The following is a 24,063-nucleotide window of genomic DNA, read 5'->3' as shown; positions in this document are numbered from 1 at the left end:
TTAGGTTGAGTGTCGGGTCCGAGTTCAAACCCCGGCGACCAACAAGAATATTTTTTCCCGCGTTTAGTGTTTTTTTTTTTAATATAAAGCTCTCTGCTTGCCTTTGATAAGTTACCTCCTTGGTTGCACTCGTACTATGTTGCGTGGTAAAAAGATCGTTCCATTTTTAAATTACACGATAGATACGAGTTTACTATGTAATTTATTTAGCCGCCAAACCAGGAGAGATAGAATAGAATAGAATACAAAACTTTATTGCAACACAACAAAAAAAAGGAAAATACAAGGAAAACAGTAATAGTACTTAGTGCTAGGGTGCAAAGGCGACCTTATCACTAAAAGTGATCTTTTAAAGGCAACCTGAGCGTACGATAAAATAGTGGAAAATGGATGGTGCATAAAGTAAGTTACAAAAAAAAAGAAAAACAAAAAAAAAAAATGTAATATAAACTTACATGAACATACATACTACATTTACATATTAACTACACAAATACCAACATAAATTTATATATACTATGTTAGATATATGTGATATATATTTATGCTATTATAAACTTACATACTACTCAATTACATAGATAAGTAATAATTCTTTAAGCGATGTTTAAACAGGTGAATGGTTTCGGAATGACGTATTTCCCAGGGGATTGATTTTACTACAACTTATGCCGGCCGTTGCTTACATGTACTTGGCCAGTACAACAATTTCGATTTATCTCGGAGAAAGTTGTCAAAATAATGCTCAGAAATTTTTGAAAATAACTTCGTAGTGTTTTAATGAAATTTATGCGTACGAATTCCTAGAAGCTTTCTAACACACATAACTAAAGTCTACAATGTAGGTACCATGTTGGCACATCATATTAACCAGCAAACGGCGCGTTATTACAGAAATAATCTCTTAAAATCCGAATAGATATATTTCGTGGGTATATTAGTGCCAAAGCTTGCGAATAATTTCAGGCCAGTGGGCGACTCGAGTCGACGTAAACCTCGATTCATCTCAAATCCAATATCTTGTTAGTCACGAGAGATTAGCTAGTAGGGTAGAAAGCTATTCAGGAAAACTGACTAGCACTGCTAACCTAATAATAGTAAAGGTTTTTGTGACAGAGCTCGTTCCAGCATGGGACAGGCAGAAGACAAAAATTACATCCCACGATTATATCCTCTGACAGGGGATACGATAAACGTGTTCACCTGCTAAAGCACGGGAACATGGAATAGGAGAATAATAGGGGTAAACCCCTATTTATTATTAAACATATATTTGGATATTATATCCACTTTTGCGCCAATGGTGAGTTGATAAAGCTGTGGGAGAAGATCAATTTTTTTCCCGAGGAGAAAATTGTCTTTTTTTTATTACTGATAGACCAGCGCTTGACGACAATCATGCCCGTTAGAAAGCAATGATGAGGTCTAGGTTGGAGCACGCTTGCCTAGAAGAAGCCTATTCACTCTAGCCTTGAAGGTACTCAAATTATACATGGCAGGAAACACAGTTGCCGGGAGGGCGTTCCACATCTTAGCGGTCACGGTGTCTCGCTCTTCTGTGGTAGAACGGGGAAGGAGGAACAAGATTGTGAAGTTCCTGAGCACACTCACCGAAAAAAAACGATAAAATGGCAACATTGCGTCGGTGCTGGAGACTACGTAGTTTAACCTGTGTTATCGATTTGTCACCTATAACTCTCCTGGCGCGACGATCCAACGAATCTTAAGCTTCAAGCTGGTACTTGGCAAAGCCACCCTACAGGTGACTACAGTACTCCATGCTTGTTCGGACTTGAGCCTGGTACAGTGCGAAGCATTGACCTGGCGGATGCCAAGTTTTTTAGCAGCCACTTTGGCTTTTGACTAGATGCACTTACCAAAATTGAGATTGGATGAGATGTTGACACCCAAGAGATAATTGTCTCCTACCAATGCTTGCTGGGAAGTACTGTCGAAATGCTTATTTCTGCCGCTAAGCAGAATTGTTGCATTGGTGTGTTCCTGTCAGAATGGCGGAAACACTACTACTACTATAAGGAATAGAAGTGTTTATCGTGACAAGGTTCGTCCGGGAGCCTGTAATTATACCGGCAACAACGCCCTTCTGACAGGAACACATCAATGCGACAGTGCTGCTTCGCGGCAGAAATAAGCATTACTATCATAATCTTTTAATAAAGACCTCCCCAATCCTAAAGCAAAAATACCATTATAAAGCCGGACGGTAATATAAACAATATTATATTATAAATGATGTATAATAAAGGAATTCCGACACCTGTCCACATAAAACATTTGCGAAGTTGCGTCACTCTATATAACATTAAACTGGATAGAGCTGGCACATTTAATATATTTTTAAATAGAACTAAACTTTTTCTGGTGGAAGTTTAGGTTTATTATATGAGGATTCAATCGCTTTGATTTACCATCTTAGACTGCAACATCAATTATCACCTTGTGAGATTGCAAACAAGAATTTAATTGTCGTGATATAAACTAATTGACTCTACATAAACATTGAAATTTGAACTCTATGTCCAGTCAAATAGTGATGTCGGAAGTGCGTTACGCGTGGAACTATTCGGTTACGCTAAGTATCTCGCACGGCTAGCATGGGCAGGAGAAAATTGTATCCCCGGGAAAGGATAAAAATGTATCTTCCACAGCTTTATCAACTTTGAGAGCATTGGCGCACAAGTGGAAATAACATCCAAATAATATATGTGAAATAATAAACGGCGGTAAACTTCCCTTTTTCCCTGTCCCCATGCTTTGGCAGGTGGTTTAATTATATCCCTTGTCAGTGGGATATAATTCATATCTCCTGCCCGACATAGCATGATTTTAAATAACTACAATCCTCAAGAGCAAAAAAAAGCTATCAAAGGCAATAAAAACAAATCCGATTCTTAAATATTTTTTTTTAGTGCGAGTGTATCCCGACTATTATTTTATATATTTTATATATTTATATTTAACTCAGTTTTTATTTAGTAAACGCTTTTATCAAGGTCTGTCAGAAGTGCCAGCCCACTTCTATTTGGACTTTTTAGAAGAGAAATATCCTCAAGAGACCACAAGGGGTGTTAAATCGTTGTTATAGTCTGTGTTTTAAGTTGGACGGCCGACTGGTGCAATGGGCACCAGTCAGTCTCAGCCGAAAAATACCGAGACACTATAATACTACTAATACTATTAATATTCAAAGGGCGCACTGATTTATGTAATTAGTGTAATTTGGTTAGTTAAAATTTTTGTAATTGTAAATATTATAAATCAATTATTATATCGTGTAGGAAATTGGATAAATCTTTTGTCAACATCCTTAAATAATTATAAAACGTTTAAAGCGCCATCTATGTACCCGCCGTAGTAGCACGTAGTACTTACATAGTTCCGTGCAGCGTAACATCACAGTTCGATGAGTAAATCAGAGATGGCGCTGTTTTCAATTAAAATTTACTCTACGCTTTCTAAATTATTGCAAGATATATGAAATCGACTGGAATTAATAATTTATTTATGTATTGTATATTAGTGACCAACATAGAGGAATAGATATGAGGAAAACATTGGTATTTAAGCTAATCAACAGAACATAATCATCTCTATGGTTGGGAAGGTTTGGTAGAACGGACTTTGGGGAGGTTGCATAAAACAACAAAAAAATGGGGGAAAATTTAACGTACCCATTATGCTTATGGCAAGTTGACTCTGTCGTAAGTGTTCTTGGTAGAATTCTGTAATATTTATAAGCTAAGTCTTCATACAGCGAAAACATTACTCAGTCGCAGGTATACATATGCTCGTACCTACTTTAAATATACGAGTAATAACTCATGTTTGTAATCTTGTTTTTTTATTTCTCATACAAAGTAACAATAGTGTACTCATAACTATTACATTATAACTCACTTGTAGTTTGCTTACTAACAATTTATGAGACGTCAGACGTCATCAAGCAAGTAGCTGGGAGCCGCTGGAAACAAGGGGCCCGGGACCGTGGATTTTGGAACTCCCTACAAAAGACCTATGTCCAGCAGTTGACGTCAATCGGTTGTAGCGATGATGATGTTTTGCTTACGTGATTTGTGTGAGGACCAAGTCTGTATCTGTATCATATCAATCCGTCACCGGCCCACAGCAGGGCACGGGACTCCCACACGTGAAAAGGGTTTAATCAGTCCACCAAACTGCACGTGCGGATTCGTGGACTCCACACGCCTTTGCAGTCAGTCGCCTCAGGCAGTGGCGTGCACTTCATACATGCGCAAGAGAACTGCTTACCTTAAAATTGATATATAACTGGTATAGGAGGGTGATGGGTGATGGTATAATTGGTATAGGAGGAGGATTATTGCCATTTTAGGCAATTTTCATGGCTTATGCATTCCCTGGTAAGAATCTCAGTGCACGCCACTGCTCTCAGGCATGCAGGTTTCCTCCGATGAGGCGAGCAATATTTTAATTTCATAAAACGCACATAGCATACAAAAGTTAGTGTTGCTGGGATTCGAACGCGGCCCCCCGAATGTGAGGCCCCACTAGGCTATCACCGCTTCAGCTTACCTTCAAGGAATTGGCGGGTAGGTAGTCGGAGGGAGACCTTGAGAGAGGAAGCGTACGCGGAGTCGATGTACCAGCGCGGATCACCTTCTTCGCCCAGCCTCTTGGTGCTGCCTCTGGAATTATAGACAAGCTTTTAACACCAAGAAAAAAACAAAGGCTTCAGCCAAACAGACCTTAAGGACTTATTTGTCTAGAACACAACACCCTGAAGTTAGGTACTAGCTGGTGTCCACTTCCAATTGTCAAAGTCTGCGAGCCCATTCGGGTGATTTTAATTGTTTCAATTGTAAAAAAATCTCAAATTTTAATGTTGAATGAAACTTGGTTGCCCGATAATGAGTCTATTAGAATTCCAAATTTAATTATGTTTATTACTAGCTGTTGCCCGCGACTTTGTCTTCGTTTGATTTTGTTTTTTGATTTGGCAATTTAGTTGTAGTTCTAAAAAAAATTAAAGTATTCAGTATAGCTACTCGCTAAATGAGGAGTTCTGTCCTCTATCTCCAACCACATTCAGATCTACACAAAGTTTGGGGAAAATTAAACACATATTATAACCTCTATAGTACAAAAATAATTATTTAAATTGGTTGTAATTTGTCGGAGTTATGGTGTAAAATCGTCGAACACTTTCATCCCCTCTTCCAAAGGAACCGAGCTTAATGTCGGGATAAAAAGTATCCTATATTACTTCTAACACTTCCGAGAATATGTGTACAAAGTTTCATGAGGATCGGTTAAGAAGCTTTTGCGTGAAAGCGTAACAAACAAACTTTCATTGACATTTATAATATTAGGATAGGATAGGATGTCTTTAACTTTAATTATGTAAAAGTTTTTTTTTGTGTTTTTTATTATAACTTTTTTTAACTAGATAATGCGTTATAATAAAACTATCAATGTATTTCATGCTACATTTTTCTACAAATGTAGAATAAGGCGAAAGATAAAATTTTATCTCGTTACGCCAAAGAAGAATAACTTCTAACGAGTGTAGATAAGTACACAGACGTTTTTTTTAAATACAAATGAAAATACTAATATTAATGAAGATACAACAACCCTATGGAAGATAAAATACCGACACGCGCATAGTACCATTCGCTACGTGACGCGTACCTCATAAAATGACAGGAGTCACATGATTTTAATTCTGCATGTGATGTTAGCTAGCTGTATCAGATTTCTTTCAATAAAAACTATGGCAGTGGTTTACTCAAAAACTATCAGGTTTTTGGTTTCACAGATAAGCCACAGAGACAGTACATAATTTACCTCTAAAGCCTGTGGCGTATTATCATGTGCACGTTGTATATTTCATCGGTTTTGTAACTAGTAGGTAAAGTATACAGTCGTAGTTTTGAGCGTATCTTGTATTATTATACGTATTGAATATGAACATTTTCAAGCAACGGTAAATGTTGCCGAAGCATCAATCGTCACCGCATAACGAGCGGTCTTATGAGAATCTTTTTTCAGAGACAACGCTGACTTCAGTATAGCCAGCTACTAGAAATAGCCACCGCATGAATGTGTCTTTTGGTGTTTACGGAAAACATTTACGTAAATTCTAGACCAAATCTATGAAAATTAATTAATATTTTTAATTAACTACCTAAAGTATTTATTTGATTATCTCTAAAATATAATTTTTATTAATACATAACTATAACCTAAAATAAACTATTTAAAAACTAAATAAAATCTAAAACGTCCTCGAAACCACCGCAGCGAGGCACAGTTCCTAAGATGCTGGCAGCATTGCCCCTCTGGATGGCCAAACTAATTCGTTGGCCAAGGTAACTGCCCGCTCTAGGATCACCGGTAGACTCGATAACCCTTTTCGATAATTCTTTGAAAAGGGCTCTTGCCTCCGGACCCCACGGTCCCAAAGTCTCTACTCCAAAAGGCACAAAAATGAAGCTGCTATCCAGGTTTTCATATTTACGCCTCTTGGCCTGCTCGGCACTGGAAGCAGCCGCACCTACCATTGACGAAGTGGCCTGGATGTGTGATGCAGCTAGGGTATCAACACAAGTTGCATCCCACAGAAGTGACCTTCCAAGCCTCCAAGGTATGAGCGTCATACCATCAGGTCTCTTGCCATCGCTCCGCGCCAAACCAATAGGTTCTAATACAGCTGGTACGTGAGCGGTAGCTAGAGAACGTCGGATGATGTCGTTGATGGTGCTATGGCGAGAGAAGCGACCAGCGCTTCTTGAACAGGAGAGTCCATGGTGACCGTAGGTGTCAACGCTGTCACCGCAGTGGCATCGATGAGGCTGAATTATAGAGGCGCCAAGCCTAAGACCAATCACCACCGATAGAGTGGTGTGGTCTAACATAGTGCCCAGGTTAGCTGAAGGGAGAGCATGTAGCCGGACTCCTTAGCAGAGAGAGCGAGAAGACGAGCACGGTCTCTTTTAGATGGCATTTGGTCTAAAAGTGTGTCAAAAGTTTTTTTGCAAATAATGTCGTCCCACTGTCTCTGTGAAGAAAAAGAAACCGGCAAAATACTGGGACTAAGAGCAGACCAACTATTTCTTGCCTCTGCCAAGTATGACACTTCTATGGAACCCAAAGAATTGGATATAATTTTTTGAAAAAGAGTGTGTGTACTGTACACAGAGGAAAGAAAAGCTGGCAGCGAAACACTTGAAATTTTGCGAATTCCAAGACCGCCATACCCTATCGGAAGTGAGGCCTGGGTCCATGCCTGATTACTTATGGGACAATTTAAAATATTAACAAGAATATCTTTTATAAAAGTATCCAATTTTTCCATTAAAAAATTAAATTTCCAAAGAGGTGAGCATCTAAGAAAATACGTAAATTTTGGAACAAATAAACAAAAGCGAATAATAGTTAGAGCCATATGTGGATTAATTTCGAAAAGACGATCGGAAGTGTTGTTTTGTTGTTTAACTGAAATCAACTGCCAGTTACAACTTCATTTATTACAAGTAGGCAGAACAAAAGCCATTTTGAAACGTCAAATCTGTTTGAACCCGTAGTACAGTAGTAGAGTGAGTCGCGGTCTTCCGCGGGTTTAAAAGACGATAAATCAGAGTTCGGTAATATTATGAAAATTAAGCTTAATTTGCTATACTCCGCGAAAAGCAGGTCAGCTGTATGGTGCAATTTATAATTTCTTCAATCCTTCAGACCGGAAGTGGGAACACAGCATTGCGGTAATGTTGCTTAGCGGCAGAAATAAGCATCGTAGTGTTCCCCGGACGAGCTCTGTCACAAAAGGCCTACTACTATTGACCTCCGTTGTAAAAACTGTCACATTCCTAGGTTTTGCGTACCTTTGCAAATTTAAAATTCAAATTCAAAACTTCTTTATTCATGTAGGCCTATCACAGGCACTTATGAAGCGTTCATACATATATGTTTACACAATTGTAATGGGATGGTGATAATTTCGTTCGCCAACTTAAACCTAAAGCTACGAGGGTTCCAAACGCGCCCTGGTCTAAGAAAAGCCCACAAGAAACTTAGCCGGCATGGTGATTACGTATCTCGCGACAGCAATGCGACAGGCGTAAATCTTGCAATCACTGCTGTCAAACGTCATTTTTCCATACAATAAATAAAGAAAAGTGACGTTTGACATCAGTGATTGTAAGAATTTACGCCCGTCGCATTGCTGTCGCGAGATACGTAATCACCCTGCGGGTAATTTTTTTTTGTTGTTGTCACCCTTTTACAGTAAATTTGCATCCAATAAAAAAAAATTGCATCCAGCGGGTCCCAGTGACATGTTTGATGTCGTCCATCTAGTCCAGGATCTATCAACGCTGCGTTTACTGGTCATCGTCATCATTAAATCAACCGATTGACGTCCACCGCTGGACATAGAGAATTTTGTATGGCGTTCCAAACTCTACAAATCTGGGTCGCTTGTATCCAGCGGCTCCCTCGACTCGTTTGATGTCGTCTGTCTACCTGGTTGGGGGTAGACCAACAATCTTTCGTTTGGTAAATAGAAAGTAAGTTTATCTGATACTTACTGCTGTGTACGAGTGAATTTGATGAAATGATGAAGATCTCTCCAAAGATCTTCAGCATTACCAGAAGGACCGTTGTAATTGGATAATATTTGACGGTGATATGAAATAAAATCGGCAAAAAACCGCATGAATGTAATATCCACTTTAATTTTAGAATTTGATTAATGTATGAATGGGTGAATGAATGAATGAATACACTTTTATTGTACACCAAAGAAAAAAGTAGTTATATAGATATTGACATATATATGATTACATATTATATGCTGTATTATTTTGTACGCATTAATTAATACATACAATATTCGTGTATACATTAATGTATTGATTGATTTGTATGTATTTTTCGCCACTAAATATTAGAATAATACAAACAGTGTAGAGCTACAAAATAATGACAAAAACGTTTGTTTATACGGTCTATAGCATTAAGATTGTATTTTAAACCTTTGGTATATCATTTATAACAAAAACAAGGCAACACAAGAGGTTATCGCGAAGAAAAACATGAGCAGAACGCTCCTACTTCTGAATTAACTCTGTAAGTATTTATAACTAAAATACGTTTAATAATTACCCCGAATCATCCATATCGACGGTCATCTAAACGGGCACAAGAGCACAAGAAATACTTTAACTTTATAAAATTCGCAAAACGACGACATTCAAAATAAAAACTACATGTTTCCAGCGTACATATGTCAAACTGTACTATTTTAGGACAGCCAAGTTCACACTGCTCTCCGCAAATATAAATATCTTCGGAAGTTATCAAGCTTTCAGTTTCAGCAATGGTTCGAATCTAAAACTTTGGGAAGTAGTTTGTAGAATTGCCCAGAGATGGCGTTGTAATCAAGTTATTGACTTCTCCAAACGTGCTTTTTGTTTCTCTAAAATGTTAAAACTTACCTACCAGTTTTATTATCGTAGTGATTAAAATATTCAAAAATTACCTGATGAAATTGAGACACTAAAAAAAAAATACAAATTTTTTAGAAAATAAGTTCGGCCAAAACTTAAACAAACATACTTATGTTATAAACAATTTACGAATATTTAAAATGACATTCGTAATTCGTCTTTGGCTATTTAATATTTATAATTGTATCTTATATATTTAAACGAGCAATTCTTGTACATAAATAATTGGAATCTCGGAATCCGTTCCAACGATTTTCATGAAATTTAGTACACATTTTCGGGGCGATAAATCTAGCTAGGATTCATTTTTAGAAAATGTCATTTTATTCGTGTTTTCCGGTAATAAACGATTTGGTGCAACGAAGTTGCACGGGTCAGCTAGTATATTTCAATTATCTGAGGATCTGTTTGGTGTGGAGTATAAGGATTGAATTAATTATAAATTACACCATACAGATTCTCCTGCTGTTCGCGGAGTATAGCAAATTAAGCTTAATTTTCCTAATACATTAGAGGTAAAATAATTACTGTTAACTGCTAAATGGTATGAAGTGACCGTTCGTTCGAGAAACCAATCTAAAGTGGAGTGGTTTTTAATGCTTCAATATTAGTCGTGTGCACGGTTTCCGTGTGTTCTTAATTCTTTGATATTAGCATGGTTTAAATTGCGAATACATGAACAAAACCTGTCTACAAACTTTTCCCATCTCCTTTCGCTCACTGATGGATACCAAAACAGAGTTTTCCTAATTTGAATCTATCGTTTAAAGCTATATATTTGCCAGTCAGTGAATTCAAAAACTCAAAATTCAAAATTCATTTATTTCAAGTAAGCCTAATAATATAAGCACTTTTGAAACGTCAAGTCTGTTTGTGAGTAGTGACTCTACCACCGGTTCGGAAGGCAGATTCTACAGAGAAGAAGCCGGCAAGAAACTCAGTTGCTCTTTTCCAATATTAACAGTTTACATTTTTCATTTTGAGCGTGAGCATTTTGCATTTTACATGTTGAGTGCGAGCCAGTTGATCCACGGTACTGGTTGATAGGTTTCGAACAATAGATCTGCCCGCGGTTTTACTCGCGTGTTCTTGTATAAAAGTTTTGCAGAAAGTTTCCCGTGCACAGGTACCCTGCGAAAAGTTGCATCGTTTTCTACCTATCATCAGGTGGCCCATCTGCTTGGTAAGACAAAGACGTGTAATTTTATCATATCTATTTAATTTAGCCCAGTGGGTAGGAGGTCGGACTTCGACTTCAATTTCGGGCGAGTTCGAATCCCAGCACGCACCTCTAACTTTTCTAAGTTATGTGCGTTCTAAGCAATTAAAATATCACTTGCTTCCACGGTAAAGGAAATTATCGTGAGGAAACCTGCATACCTGAGAGTTCTACATAACGTTCTTAAAGGTGGGTGGAGTCCACCAATCCGCACTGGGTCAGCGTGGATTGATAGACTTCACACAGCTTTGAGAGAGTTTGGGGTTAAGACCGACTACGTCCTTAACCCCTTCTCATTGTGGGAGGAGACTTGTGCCTTGCCGGTAATGGGTTTATATGATGACGATGAAGATGAACCATGTCTATTGTAATTTTCTTGCCTTAGGTTTTAGTAGCCCGGAAGGGCTCCTAAAATTTAAAATCACCAAACTGTACCCTCTATCTTGATTGCTTTCATATCTCTGAAACTCCTTTTTAAAGTAAAATCCATTCATTCATTCGATATTGCCATAAAAACTGGAACATACGTAATTTGAACTTGCAATAATTTCCCAAAATCGCGTGTTTCATAAACGGCGTTATAGTTAGTTCCCCATTTCCGAATGGCTCTCTCACATGCTCTGAACTATGATATCTCTAAGATTATTAATAAAATAATTCAACCAACAAAATAATAACATAAGCACGTCTATCGTTATTTTCTTGCCGTTAGGTTTAAGTTGCCCGGAAGAGATCGCTATGCAGAGATAAGATCACCAAATTGTACATCTCTTAAACTTTTAAAATAAAATCCATTCATTCCTACGAAAGTGGCATAAATACTGAAACATTCGTTACATGCAAATGCAATCATTTCTCAAGATCGCGTGTTAATTTTATAATTTTCGTAAACGTTGTTCTAGTTAGTTCCCCATTTCCGAATGACTCCATCACATACTGTGAGTGTAGTATCTTTAAGATTATTAATAAACTAATGATGTCCGGAGGAAGCGGTTGTTTTATATCTCCAATATTACATTTATTGCATCTCATTCTAACATTAACGATCTCTGTAACCTTCGAGACGAGATATTAATTATTTTTTCTCTCTTGTTTCAAAACACTTCTTATGTATCTGTGCTTGCAGTACTGTCGTCGTTCCGTTTCACAAAGTTCTTAGCTAAAGAAACTGGGAATGGGATATAGCGAGACATTGAAAATATATTTACAGAATTAAAAATATACAGAAACTGTGTACAAAACTAATATTACAGCATCAAAAACCACTCCACTTTACAATGGTTTCTCGAATAACCGATTAGTCATATTTATTGTTATTCCACTACAAGTTAGACCTTGACTGCAATCTCATCTGGTGGTAAGTAATGAGAGGAGTATGGTAATCATACCCCCTAATCGGTTTCTACGCGACATCGCACCGGAACACTATATCGCTTAGCGGCACGTCTTTGTCGGTAGGGTGGTAACTAGCCATGGCCAAAGACTCTCACCTAAGCTTTACCTTCCAATCAATCATAGCTTGCAAACAAACGGTTCCGGCGGGACTTAGAAAAAAGCGAAAAAAGGCGGCCGAAGTTCAAAGGTACGTTATAAATGACACATGGACTAGACGGCCGATTGGCGCAGTGGACAGCGACCCTACTTTCTGAGTCAAGACTGTGGGGTTCGATTCCCACAACTAGAAAATAATTGTGTGATGAATGTATTAAACTCGTATTTCAGTGTCTGGGTGTTTATTTGTATAAGTATTAATGTATATTATTCATAAAAATATTCATCAGTCATCTTAGTACCAATTCCGCGCTCACTTGGAAGAAACTAGCTTCCAAAAAGGCTTGGTGTGCTCAACAGAGCAAAACGTTACTTTGCTTCAAAGCATAGACTCCAGCTCTATAAAGCGCAAGTCAGACCTCACATGGAGTACTGCTCACATCTTTGGGCTGGGGCACCTCTTTACCAACTCCTTCCATTTGATCGGGTACAAAGGCGGGCGGTTCGACTTGTTGACAATCCCAAATTGACTTGCAGTTTGGATGGAGAGTGTTCTGACGAGTAGTTTGCATTGATACCTTTTTCCCTGTTCTCGGACCGCACCTCACGCCGTAGAAATAAATTCCACCCTCATCATCTGGATGCCAGGGATTCTTCTACTTTTCGCAATACCAGATCAATTCTACCGCGCACTTGCAAATTGTGGAACAATCTCCCATCTGATTTGTTTCCTCCAAAACACAATTTAGGATTATTCAAGGGGCGGATAAACAAATTCTTCAAAAGCCGGCAACACATCGGTGGCTCGTCTGGTGCTGCAGATGTGACCCACTTGCTCGTTTGCCCGCTATTAATATTTAAAAAAAAAAGTACCCATAACACAAGCTACGCTTACTTTGGGGCTAGATAGCGACGTGTGTGTTGTCGTAGTATATTTATTGAACTAGCTTGCCTGTGAAATAAATTACCTACACGACATCAGAACGATTGTTTGAACGGACGGGTTAGTTGATAATTTATTGATAACATCCATTATGTTACTGGCTACACAATAGAGACGTATTGTCTAGTGATGTTTAGTTCGTGTAACATATTTGTTTATTTAGCGTGTTCGCAATTATGTGGTGTGTAACAGTGTACGCAAACTATACTGATATGCTCGACCGTAACAAATAGAAGGTACCTCCGAGTTGGCGATCGTGCTCGGAGACCGAGCTACAACCATTCATATTTGGAAGTTGTGTATATGGTATCTCTGCACACCGTTGTTTTCCATTTCTTACGTTACAAGGACGTGAGTCAGAGTGGTGGTGGTATTTCCCCGGACGAGCTTGGTCACAAAAAGTTCGACTACTTTTAGCCCTTGACCTGGCCCCAGCCATCTAACCTGGTGGTAAGTTATGATGCAGTCTTAGATGGTAGCGGGCTAACCTATTAGGGAGTGTGTTAGTCATACCCCTAATCCGCACCGGAACTCTAAATCGCTTAGCGGCACGTCTTTGTCGGTTGGGTGGTAACTAGCCACGGCCAAAGCCTCCCACCAAACAGATCCCTGCGGATTGCCTCTGCCGGGAATCGAACCCAGGACCTCCGAATTAAATTCTCAGTGCTTACCGTTGCGCCAGAGAGGTCGTCAAAAATTCTATAAATATTCTAGATACCACAGTGACACCGGGTTGAGAGAGTTATCGACGTTTAGGGTTACATCAGGAAGTCTGTTGTGTGCTGTTTTTCTCAGACCGGGGCGCGTTTTGTTGCATAATTAAACTGTTCGTCCACGTTTTTTTTTTAAATATAACCAAGCGCGAACGAAGTTGCGATCAAATGCTACTTGAGCTACAAAATAATATTTCTAAGCAATAAAAAAGCTAAAAAGAAACAAATTAAATATATAAAAAACAATAAAACCTTTGAATAAATGAAACTGACAAATTTGATGATCCTAACTTTCGTCGTAAAAGCACTGACGTCAGTGTTGCACAAAAGTATAATTAAATGAAAGTCAACAAAAACTTGTGAAATGAGGCCATGAAGCGAGCGGGAGTTCGAATTGCGATAAATGTATACTTTTCACATTTCAATGTTATTATTGGACTCGATTATAATCATAGTCAATGATTCGCGGAGGAATCTATGATTACTGAATTGAAGCGGACAGATATGTACACTTTCCGTCCACCTACCGAGGAAAATGATTAATTAGTAGTAGCAGAGATAGCCCAGTGGCTAGGACTTCAACTACGCTTTTCTTCGGTGCGTGCTGGGATTCGAACTCGCCCCGAGTTCGAATCCCAGCACGCACCTCGAACTTTTCTGAGTTATTTGCGTTTTAAGCAATTAAAATATCACTTGCTTCTACATAATATTAAGGTGTGTGAAGTCTACCAATCCGGACTGGGCCAGCGTGGTGGACTACGGCCCCTTCTCATTGTGGAGGAAACCCGTTTTCTGTAGTGGGTCGGTAATGGGTTTATATGATGATCATGGTGACCCAAATCGACGTTACAGTGTCTATATTGTTCACCCAGGCTACATGTATTGAAAAATATATATATGGTAGGATAATTTGATGGCCTCAAGTTCAATAACTATTCCACATATATATTTCAAAATTGGTACAATTAGATCATTAAAATCACAGTTTTAATAATATAGATACAAAATTGAAACCACAAAAAAACGACGGCTGATTAACACAGTGGGCAGCGACCCGGCTTTGTGAGTCCAAGGCCGTGTGTTCGATTCCTACAACTGTAATAATGTTTGTTTGTATATTATAAGTATTTATGTATATTATTCATTAAAATATTCATTAATCATCTTAGTACCCATATCACAAGCTACGATTACTTTGGGGCTTCATGGCAACTTAAGATGAACATGAATAAAAAAACAAGTGTTACTTTTTTAAACGATAAGCTATTTTGTTTTTACGATTTTATCTCTAACTAAATTATTGAGTAAATTCAGCGTATTTTTTAAAACTATTTTACTGAAACTTTGCTCTTTCCCCGTTAGTCCGCTACTATCTTAGACTGCATCATCAACTTAACACCAGGTGAGATTGTAATGGCTGATAGGTACTAAAATAATAAAAAATACGCCAAGCTTACTCAATGACCGCCAAGTGGAATTACAGTCAAGAACTAACTTGAAGTGGGACAAAATCAATAAAAAAAGCAGGAAGAGAGCACAAAATAAAAAATCCTCCTACACGACTTATAAAGTTTTTTTTTTGTGTAGGCCAGCTTTTGTGTTTATATGAATTGCCGCACCGCACGCTGTTTGAGTGGCCTCACAGAGAGTTTGCGAAGGAATCTGATTGGGGCGGACAGGTGTGTTGGCTCCCCGCCCGCCCATGATATAGTGTAATAGCCGTCAGGGGAAATAATTAGTGTATTGTGTAAACTTTTTCAATACAATTTAGCGCTTTTTAAATGATTAAACACGCTATTTATTACATCGGTATTAAAGTGTTCTTACTAAGGAATATAAATAGAGTAAAATAAAAACTGGTTAAGCGTGAAAGAATTAAACGCGCTATTTAACACGTTTTAAGGTTTAATTAGCGGATGAGACAATAAGGCCCTTACTTTGTTTTTTTTTATTAAACTTCGTTCTAGTCTTTGACTGCAATCTCACCTGGTGGTAAGTGATTATGCAGTCTAAGATGGTAACAGGCAGTTATATTTAAACCCATACCTCTAATCGGTTTCTACGCGACATCGCATCGCTTAGCGGGTCGTCGATAGGGTGGTTACTAGCCACGGCCGAAGCCGTCCAGACCAGAGAAAATTCATAAATCATAATTTATAATTTATAAGTCAAATAATAATTTATAATAAGTTGGAACCTGGGACCTCCCACTAAAAAACCAAATCGCTCACCGCTGCGTCAGGGTGGTCGTCGTGTCGTTTAGGTAGATCTAGATATCGAATAAGCGTTCCTTTATTACTAGCGTGCTAAGATGTAAATATCAAAAAAGATCAAAAATACCTCACCAATTTTTCCTTTACTTATTAGGTAAAATAGTTAAAGTCAAAGTCAAAGTCAAAAATATCTTTATTCAAGTAGGCCCACAGGTGGCACTTTTGATGCGTACATAAGAACCACACGGTAGTGAGATGATGGCGATAACCACATTCGTAAACTTAAAACTAAAGCTACGAGGGTTCCAAACGCGTCCTGGTCTAAGAAGAAGCCCACAACAAACTTAGCCGGGTGTTTTTTTTTTTTGTTATCACCATCTCACAATGTCATTTTAAATTATTAGAAGAGCAACCTGGTTAGAGCAATAATTTACACCCAAGCTTTTTTATCGTTTACGTAGCCCTTTATACTATAATAGGACTTTTCTATAAGCTTACGTTTAATACAAACTTTGAACTTTTTAAGAGACATCTCCAAGATGACAATTGGTAGTTTATTGTAGAATTGTATGCAATTTATTATAAGTTATTATAAGAGATCTTCGAAATCGAAGTAAAATATCCCTGTTGAGTCAAATAAGGCTAAATACTAAATATATGACAAAGAGACATAATATACACGTACAACTTACACGTTCATACTTTCAGTTAGCACGCATACAAACATTCTCCAATTATACATACAAAACGCACACAAGCTTACCATCCCAATTAAATAATGTGAAATACTAATAACCAGTCGCAATTAAACCTTGCCAAAGTGCATACGTATTTTATTCAAAACAATCTACAACCTGCAAGCACAAATCAACCTTATTACAATAACAAATCCCTTTCATTTGAAACTACCTTACATTGCAAAAAATATTTGTGTCCTACATACAAAATATGATAGCGTTAACTACATTTGTAAACTAAAAACTAAAGCTACTAGGATTCCAAACAAGCCCTTGTTAAGAAGAAAGCTGTGATATAAGTTTTATCACTTAGTGTAGCTTATATTATAATTTAAAATTAAGGTAATATTATAATTTAAAATTATTAAAAAAAAACTGCTTGGAGGAATAGTCGACACCCAAGCATTTTTGTTGTTTACTTTATCCTTTTTACTCTAAAAACCTTATTCGGAAAACGACAGTTCCCGCAGGATTAAAAAAAACACAAAATCTCGTTGCTAAAAATATGACGTCACACATCCTTGCACCGGTACAAAACTCGAGCCAACCTCGCTCCTAAACGCTTATCGGAAAATGGGCCCCCAGCGTTGCCTTGAAAGGGCCTTGAACGCCATCTCGCTATCCTCGAATGAAAAATCGTCTATCTCTCTTTTCTTTATATTTTATTACTCTACCTGTCTCAGTACTTTGTAGTAACATGGCTATAAAACTGAAAGAAACTACATTCAGTTAAACAGATCCATAAACTTTCATTACCGGCTACAGGGCACGGAACTCTTCTCCCACAATTGGCATAAGGACTTTCATTTCTTGAGTAAAGTTTAAAAATCGTCACAGCACGACCCTTAGGAGCAGAGCACCGGTCGGACGATGCGTCACGGTTGGCCGTAGAATAATGCTAAACCTAACCTAACCTATAAACACAGTTTTTAATTTATATTTATACAATGCTATACTATAGTTCAAATGCAAATTCAAATTCAAAAATGTTTTATTCATGTAGACCTTATCACAGGCACTTATGAAGCGTTCACACATTTAACTTAAAACTTAAGCTAGGAGGGTTCTAATCCGCTCCGCCGCGGAAGAGTCGGGCGTAGACAGTTGGCACACAACCGACGTCTGCCCCCTTGAGAAGGACCTCCGGGTGATAGATACGGGGATTCTGTCGCCCGTCGGAGTTTGGTCCTCGAGTTGAAAGGCATACTCCGTGTTCCTGGTTTGCCTTCGGTGGTGTTCAGTGGTATCCGAAGTTGTTACAGGAAAGTGCCTGCCTCAGTAGGCACCGCTGACTGGGTTGCGGTTGTGTGCAGTGTGTGTTGCAGGTGATGAGTTGGAACACCGTGGGGTTTTAGTCGGTAAGAGTCCGGCATAACCACTGCACCTCCCCGTGGTGTAGTGGTATCCATGAGGATTTCCCCACGAAAAAAAAAAAAAAAAGGAGGGTTCCAAGCGGTCTTAGAAAAGCCCACAACAAACTTAACCAGGTTTTTAATTTAATTATCATTCGTTCATTCATTCTAGTATAAATGAATATACTTCATTCCATTTGACGTTTTAAATAAACATTTTTTTTTCACTTGTTTTCGGGATCTGAGTGTTTTGCCAATAAAGCTGAAATTATTAAATGATGCCTATTTACCAGTCTGATATCGACATCTAGTATTTTTTATATGCATTTTTAACATACTCGTAATTGTTCCCCCAAAGTTTTGTTAAGAACACTTCAGTAAAAAAATAGAATTATTTTGAATATTGTTGAGTACCTAGTACTTTTAATCAAATAGATTTACCTCCGTTTTCTATAGTCAGTCTGTTATCTGTTTATAAGATGCTAAGCAAAGTTTTTATTTGTTAAAAATTGCATGTATATTTTTTGACTATAACAACGTACTAACAAATAAATCTTTTGATTACGGATAAATGAAAAAATTATTACATTAGAGGACAGATGTAAAACGATAAATCGAAATCACAGACAAAAACTACAGAAAGTCGTTCGAATAAAGTCGTTTCTAGTTCTAGGTGCTTTATGAAGAGAACCCTCATCCTATAAAATTCAATTTCCTGAAAGCGAAACAGGTATATCCTTGCATCTCAGTCTCTTATGAACTTTGTAAAGGTCTTCCCCCAAGGTCTATCCTTGACGCAAGACCGAGGCTAACGGAGAAGGTCGACCTCGAGACGGGGATGTGGCAATGGGACGTAACCTTGAAGGAGGTCAGACCTTGAGGGCTAAGGCCGAACCTTGAGGGCTAGGTCAAACCTTGAGATCGAGGACGAGGATTTTGGAGGCTGATATTTTGTCAGGTTCATTTTATCTGTTCAAGGTTTTTTTATGAAGGTCAACACCTTCTGTCTGTGAAGGTCTGTGGCATATTTTTAGCAGTAGCATATTTGTGCCCGCGACTTTGTCTATACTGATTGTTTTATTTCCAACCTTTACATTGTATTAGCGGTTATAGCCCAGTGGTTGGGACTTCGACTTAACTTTCGGGGAGCCGCGTTCGGATCCCAGCTCGCACCCCTAATTTTTCTAAGTTATGAGCGTTTTAAGCAATTAAAACGTCATTTGCTTGAACGGTAAAGGAAAACATCTTGAGGAAACTGGTATGCCTGAGGATTCTCCATAATGTTCTCAAAGGTGTGTGGAGTCCACCAGTCCGCACTGGGCACGCGTGGCGGCCTTAAAACCTTCTAATGTAATGAGTTGAGACGAGTATGATGATAATAATGACAATGTTTTAGATATTTTCAATCATTTAGACACCAATTGGCGCAGTGGGCAGCGACCCCACTTTCTAAGTCAAAGGCTGTGGGTTCGATTCTCGTCTGGGTGTTTATTTTTTATTTTTATATTATAAGTATTTATGTATTCATAAAAATATTCATCAATTATCTTAGTACCTACCCATAACACAAGCTACGCTTACTTTGGGGCTAGATGGCGTTGTGTGTATTGTCGTAGTATATTAATTTATTTATCCCCTGACAAGGTATAAAATTAACGTGTCATCCTGCAAAAGCACGAGAAAAGGGAATTGGAGTAGTTTAATATTTGGATTTATATGTTATATGGACATATATATTATATGGATTTCTATTATTTATTATTTTTCTTTTTTTTGACGTGACAACGTCTTATAAATTGGTTTGCCGGGTGACACTTCAAGAAACTGCGTTACGCTCCGCTCACGTTATGCGCTCACAATGAGAGCGAGTGAGAGGCACGCGTCCCTTCCACTCGGGCATGGTTAGCCCGCCTAAGAGCGAGAGAGACAGACATAAAAAGTGAAAGGCACGCGTCCCTTTGTAGTAAACGCTGTTTCATTGTACGCAAATGTATTGCAAGTTATTGTATGTATATTTGTATATAAATACGTATGTATGTGTAAAGGTAAAAATAAAATTTTGTTAAATAAATTAAAAAACACTATTAAAAATTTATAAAAAGAAAACATCCACCCTCCGCTTGCGGGGCTTTTGAATGCCCAAGCAACCGGTGGGCAGGGCTCCAGAGTGAGAAACCTCCTCACAATACGCGCCGTTTCAAGGACTACTGCCTTCTGTATCCGACCCTTGATCCAACAACCAAGCGAAAGCTTCTTGAGATGTTGGTCGAAGCTTTTCGCGAGAAGACCATTGACTGAAACGACGATCGGAACCACAACGGTCGACTCAACACTCCACATGGCGGTAATCTCGTGAGCAAGGTCCAAGTATTCAGATACTTTTTCCTTTTCAGCTTTCACCAGATTATCGTCATGTGGAATAGTTATGTCAACAATTATTGCACGGCGCACTGATCGATCGACTATATCAGGTCTATTAGCTGTAATATACCTGTCAGTGATAATCGTTCGATGCCAGTAGAGCAATGCACTGCTATTTTCAAGAACTGACGCCGGGTCGTACCTATAGTAAGGCATCTCAAAATCGATAAGGCCAAACCGAAGAGCAAGTTGTTGATCCTGGCTACTTGATTATGTCTGTGCAAGTATTCGCGGTTAGCAAGATGAGAACACCAATTATTTGGATATTATTTCCACTTGTGCGCCAATGCTCTGAGAGTTGATAAAGCTGTGGGAGAAGATAAATTGTTATCCTTTCCCCGGGGAGATAATTGTCTCCAGTATCAAAATTAAGCTTAATTTGCTATACTCCGCGAAGTATAGCAAATTAAGCTTTATTTTGATAATATATCATGGATTTCCGCAAAGTGACGCCTGCTTCTATCCAATAATTGTCTCCTGCCCACGCTAGCCGTGCTGGAGAGCTTTACGACAAATAATTACTAAGAATCGTATATATTATACAGTGGCGTGCATATTATACAGTCGACTGTGGAGTGCATATGAAGAAAATATCCAGTATGAGTCATAAAAAACTTAAGGATAGGCATAGCAAGAGTTATAAAAAGCCTACCCTCAAGTATTTATAACTCGCACTGGAGATTTTCTTCATTTTATATCATCTTCATTTTATAACCTCTAAGCACGCCACTGATATTATATCATGGAATTCCACAAAGTAACGCCAACTTCTATCCAATGACGATAAGGTATATTTTAGAACCCAATGGTCACATACTTATGCTGAGGTAAAGAAAAATATCTGCTCCCTGGAGTACTGACGGCGGGTTGTAAAAAATTTATCAAAGAAAAGTACATTTGAGAAATATATTTAAAATTTTGCTCATTTCTCTTCAAAGTACCCATTTTGACACATTATAAATTGTTTTTCCTCTGTCAGTCTTCACGTTAATTAAATAGATGTTCTCTGAATGATTTTCGAGGAAAAAAAACGTGTAGGTATCAAAGTTCTAAATTTGTTTGGAATTTGATAAAATATTTTAAAGTAATTCAATACATTTATGCTGTTCAAACAAGACGTGCTTGCGACCTTATTTGCTATCACTTAAACTAGTCTTCAATTTTTTAACTTAGAAGAAAGCGGTTAAGAAAATTAAAAATTTCAAAAGTGGGTGGTTGTATTGGTTAATAAAACGAGTGGTTGGAAAACGAGTTTTCATCAGATGTCTTAGATTTTCTACAACTTCGAGATCGATTCGGACCGATAGATTCCAAGAAATATAAAAAATAAAAAAATTTAAAAACTTTTTTTAGAATAACTTTTAATCGGCTCTTAAGCTTGATAACACCGTCGATCACCGCCGGTCCGGTCAAAATCGGTCGGTTCGAGAGATATCGAAAACGAAAAATTCCGAAAAAAGGGTTTTTTTAGAATCATTTTGAAAATTTTCGTCTGCATGACTTTTGATCTAGAATTCTTCATAGGACTCAATAAGCTGCGTCGAATACCACCAACGACGTGAAAATCGGATGATTCGTTCAAAAGTTACAGCAATTAGAGAATTAAAAAAATAGTGTTTGTGCTCGAAGAATAAAATAAGTATGGAACTAGCGGGAAGTTGCAGGGATGGCTTTAGGTCAACAGTTTTCCTATTTTTTTTTAATCATAATAATTGAGGGACCAAGCCTAATGGTATTTGGAAAATTATTAATAATAATAAATAAATATACTACGACAATGCACACACCGCCATCTAGTCCCAAAGTAAGCGTACCTTGTGTTATGGGTACTAAGATAACTGATGAATAATTTTATGAATAACTAGTTGTACCCTGCCACGGTTCGCTGTGGCACATTTTTATGGAATGGTTGAGAAATTAGAAACAAAACAAAGAATACATTACATATAAGTTTAATTTTGCAATATTTGTGGATATAGAATATTATTTGTTTTTCGACTCGCGGATATGTGACTGATGCAAAAAAATAGATAAAAACAAATCCTTGATGCGGATTATATATCATGGTAAATTTTCAGCTCGATCAGTGCATAGCTTTTTGAGTTTTTAAAGCGTACACAAACCAACATAACATTTTTGTATATATAGATATGCCATACCACTTCGCAGTGCATGCAAGGAACACTTCCTAAAAACTGCCGGCCTATGTCCATCAAACAGAAAATTCAAAATTCAAAATTCAAAATTCAAAATTCATTTATTTCAAGTAGGCCTAATATAAGCACTTTTGAAACGTCAAGTCTGTCTGTTTGTAGTGATTGACTGAGTTGTTAAGTCTCATGTACCTGTTATTACACGAACGAACCCTTCAGATCGAGCATAACAATGCTTGGCAGCAGAAATAAGTACCTTACCCAGACGAGCTATATTACAAAAGATCTGCTACTACTTAAAATGTCATTCTATATGCCAATTTTTTTTATGAGCCATTACAATATAATAATTATGGAGGGTAGAGGTAAGGAGAGTCATCTTATATGGGAGAAAAGTTGAAAAAGTGTCCAGTGTATGCGCTAAATAACAGTTCAAAAATCCTCCACAATGGCGCTGGTGGATGCACAGGGTATGGTATGAATGTAGCAATCGTAGATGAATTGAAGTATGCCGAGTTAAAGAATTTAATATCATTATCGACTAAAGTAGTTAATTATTGAGAATTTCAACAACTTACGTTGTACAAAATATTGTGGTAAATATAACCTTACTTCCTTGTATCTCCATACTTCCTTGTTTATTTTTCAAGCCTACTCTAACAACATTTATATTTGGCGCTTCTTTTAAGAGTTACCCTGATGCAAATGTGGCGCCATCCTAATTTAATACATTTTGACGACACTTTTTCATATACACAGATGACTCTCCTTACCTCTACCCTCCATAATAATAATGTAGACCATTGTTTAAAATAAATGACGAGAGTTATTCGATGTCACGCGGCTTAATCACCCGTTGATAGCTGTGACAATTACTTTGACAAGTGGCGACATGCCCGCCATCTTGGATTTTCCTTTTGTTATTCACTCATTTGTCTCTCGGGCGACAAGTTAACGTTTGACTGCAGTTTAAAATAAAATTAAGATACAAGAATAAGAATGAAGTTTTAAACGTTTCATTAAATGGCAAAATTATAATCAAGCGTAGATATATTATGTTTTGCAAGCTCACTGTAATTAAGTATTAAAAATTCCCGCGCTGTGAAAGTCAAACGATGTTATGAAGTTTTTATTTTGACTTATCATAGACAACAAACAAGTGGCAACGACAATGCAATAAGGTCTTGTAAGTGATAGTTGAGTAGCTGTGCGGTCCCCAGCAGGGGTGTTTGGCCCATTTGGGTTTCTCAACTCCCTCCGGTCTAGTCTAAAAGGCTCCGGTCGTGTTTAGTTACCGACATAGACGTGTCGC

At 37.8% G+C, this 24,063-nt stretch overlaps 1 protein-coding gene across 3 annotated transcripts in view; it reads right to left on the bottom strand.

Annotated features, from left to right (window-relative positions):
• LOC120634450 (filamin-A) overlaps positions 1-24,063 on the bottom strand; it is a 97,596-nt gene that overhangs the window by 71,333 nt on the left and 2,200 nt on the right. The window contains exons 1-3 of one of the 3 annotated variants that reach the window (XM_039905024.1): positions 9,166-9,285; positions 4,573-4,685; positions 3,693-3,743 (exon numbers count right to left, since the gene is read on the bottom strand). In XM_039905024.1, coding sequence (XP_039760958.1) covers positions 3,693-3,743; positions 4,573-4,685; positions 9,166-9,191 — 190 coding nt within the window. In that variant the 5' untranslated portion in view covers positions 9,192-9,285. Of the gene's footprint in view, positions 1-3,692; positions 3,744-4,572; positions 4,686-9,165; positions 9,286-24,063 lie in introns of those variants that run through there. The other 2 variants (XM_039905026.1, XM_039905027.1) reach the window with 2 other exon arrangements.

This window comes from Pararge aegeria, chromosome 24, assembly GCF_905163445.1.
Source record: "Pararge aegeria chromosome 24, ilParAegt1.1, whole genome shotgun sequence".
Classification (NCBI taxonomy): Eukaryota; Metazoa; Arthropoda; class Insecta; order Lepidoptera; family Nymphalidae; genus Pararge; species Pararge aegeria.
The sequence above is the reverse complement of the archived record's forward strand: the minus strand, read 5'-3'. Positions and strand labels throughout refer to the sequence as shown.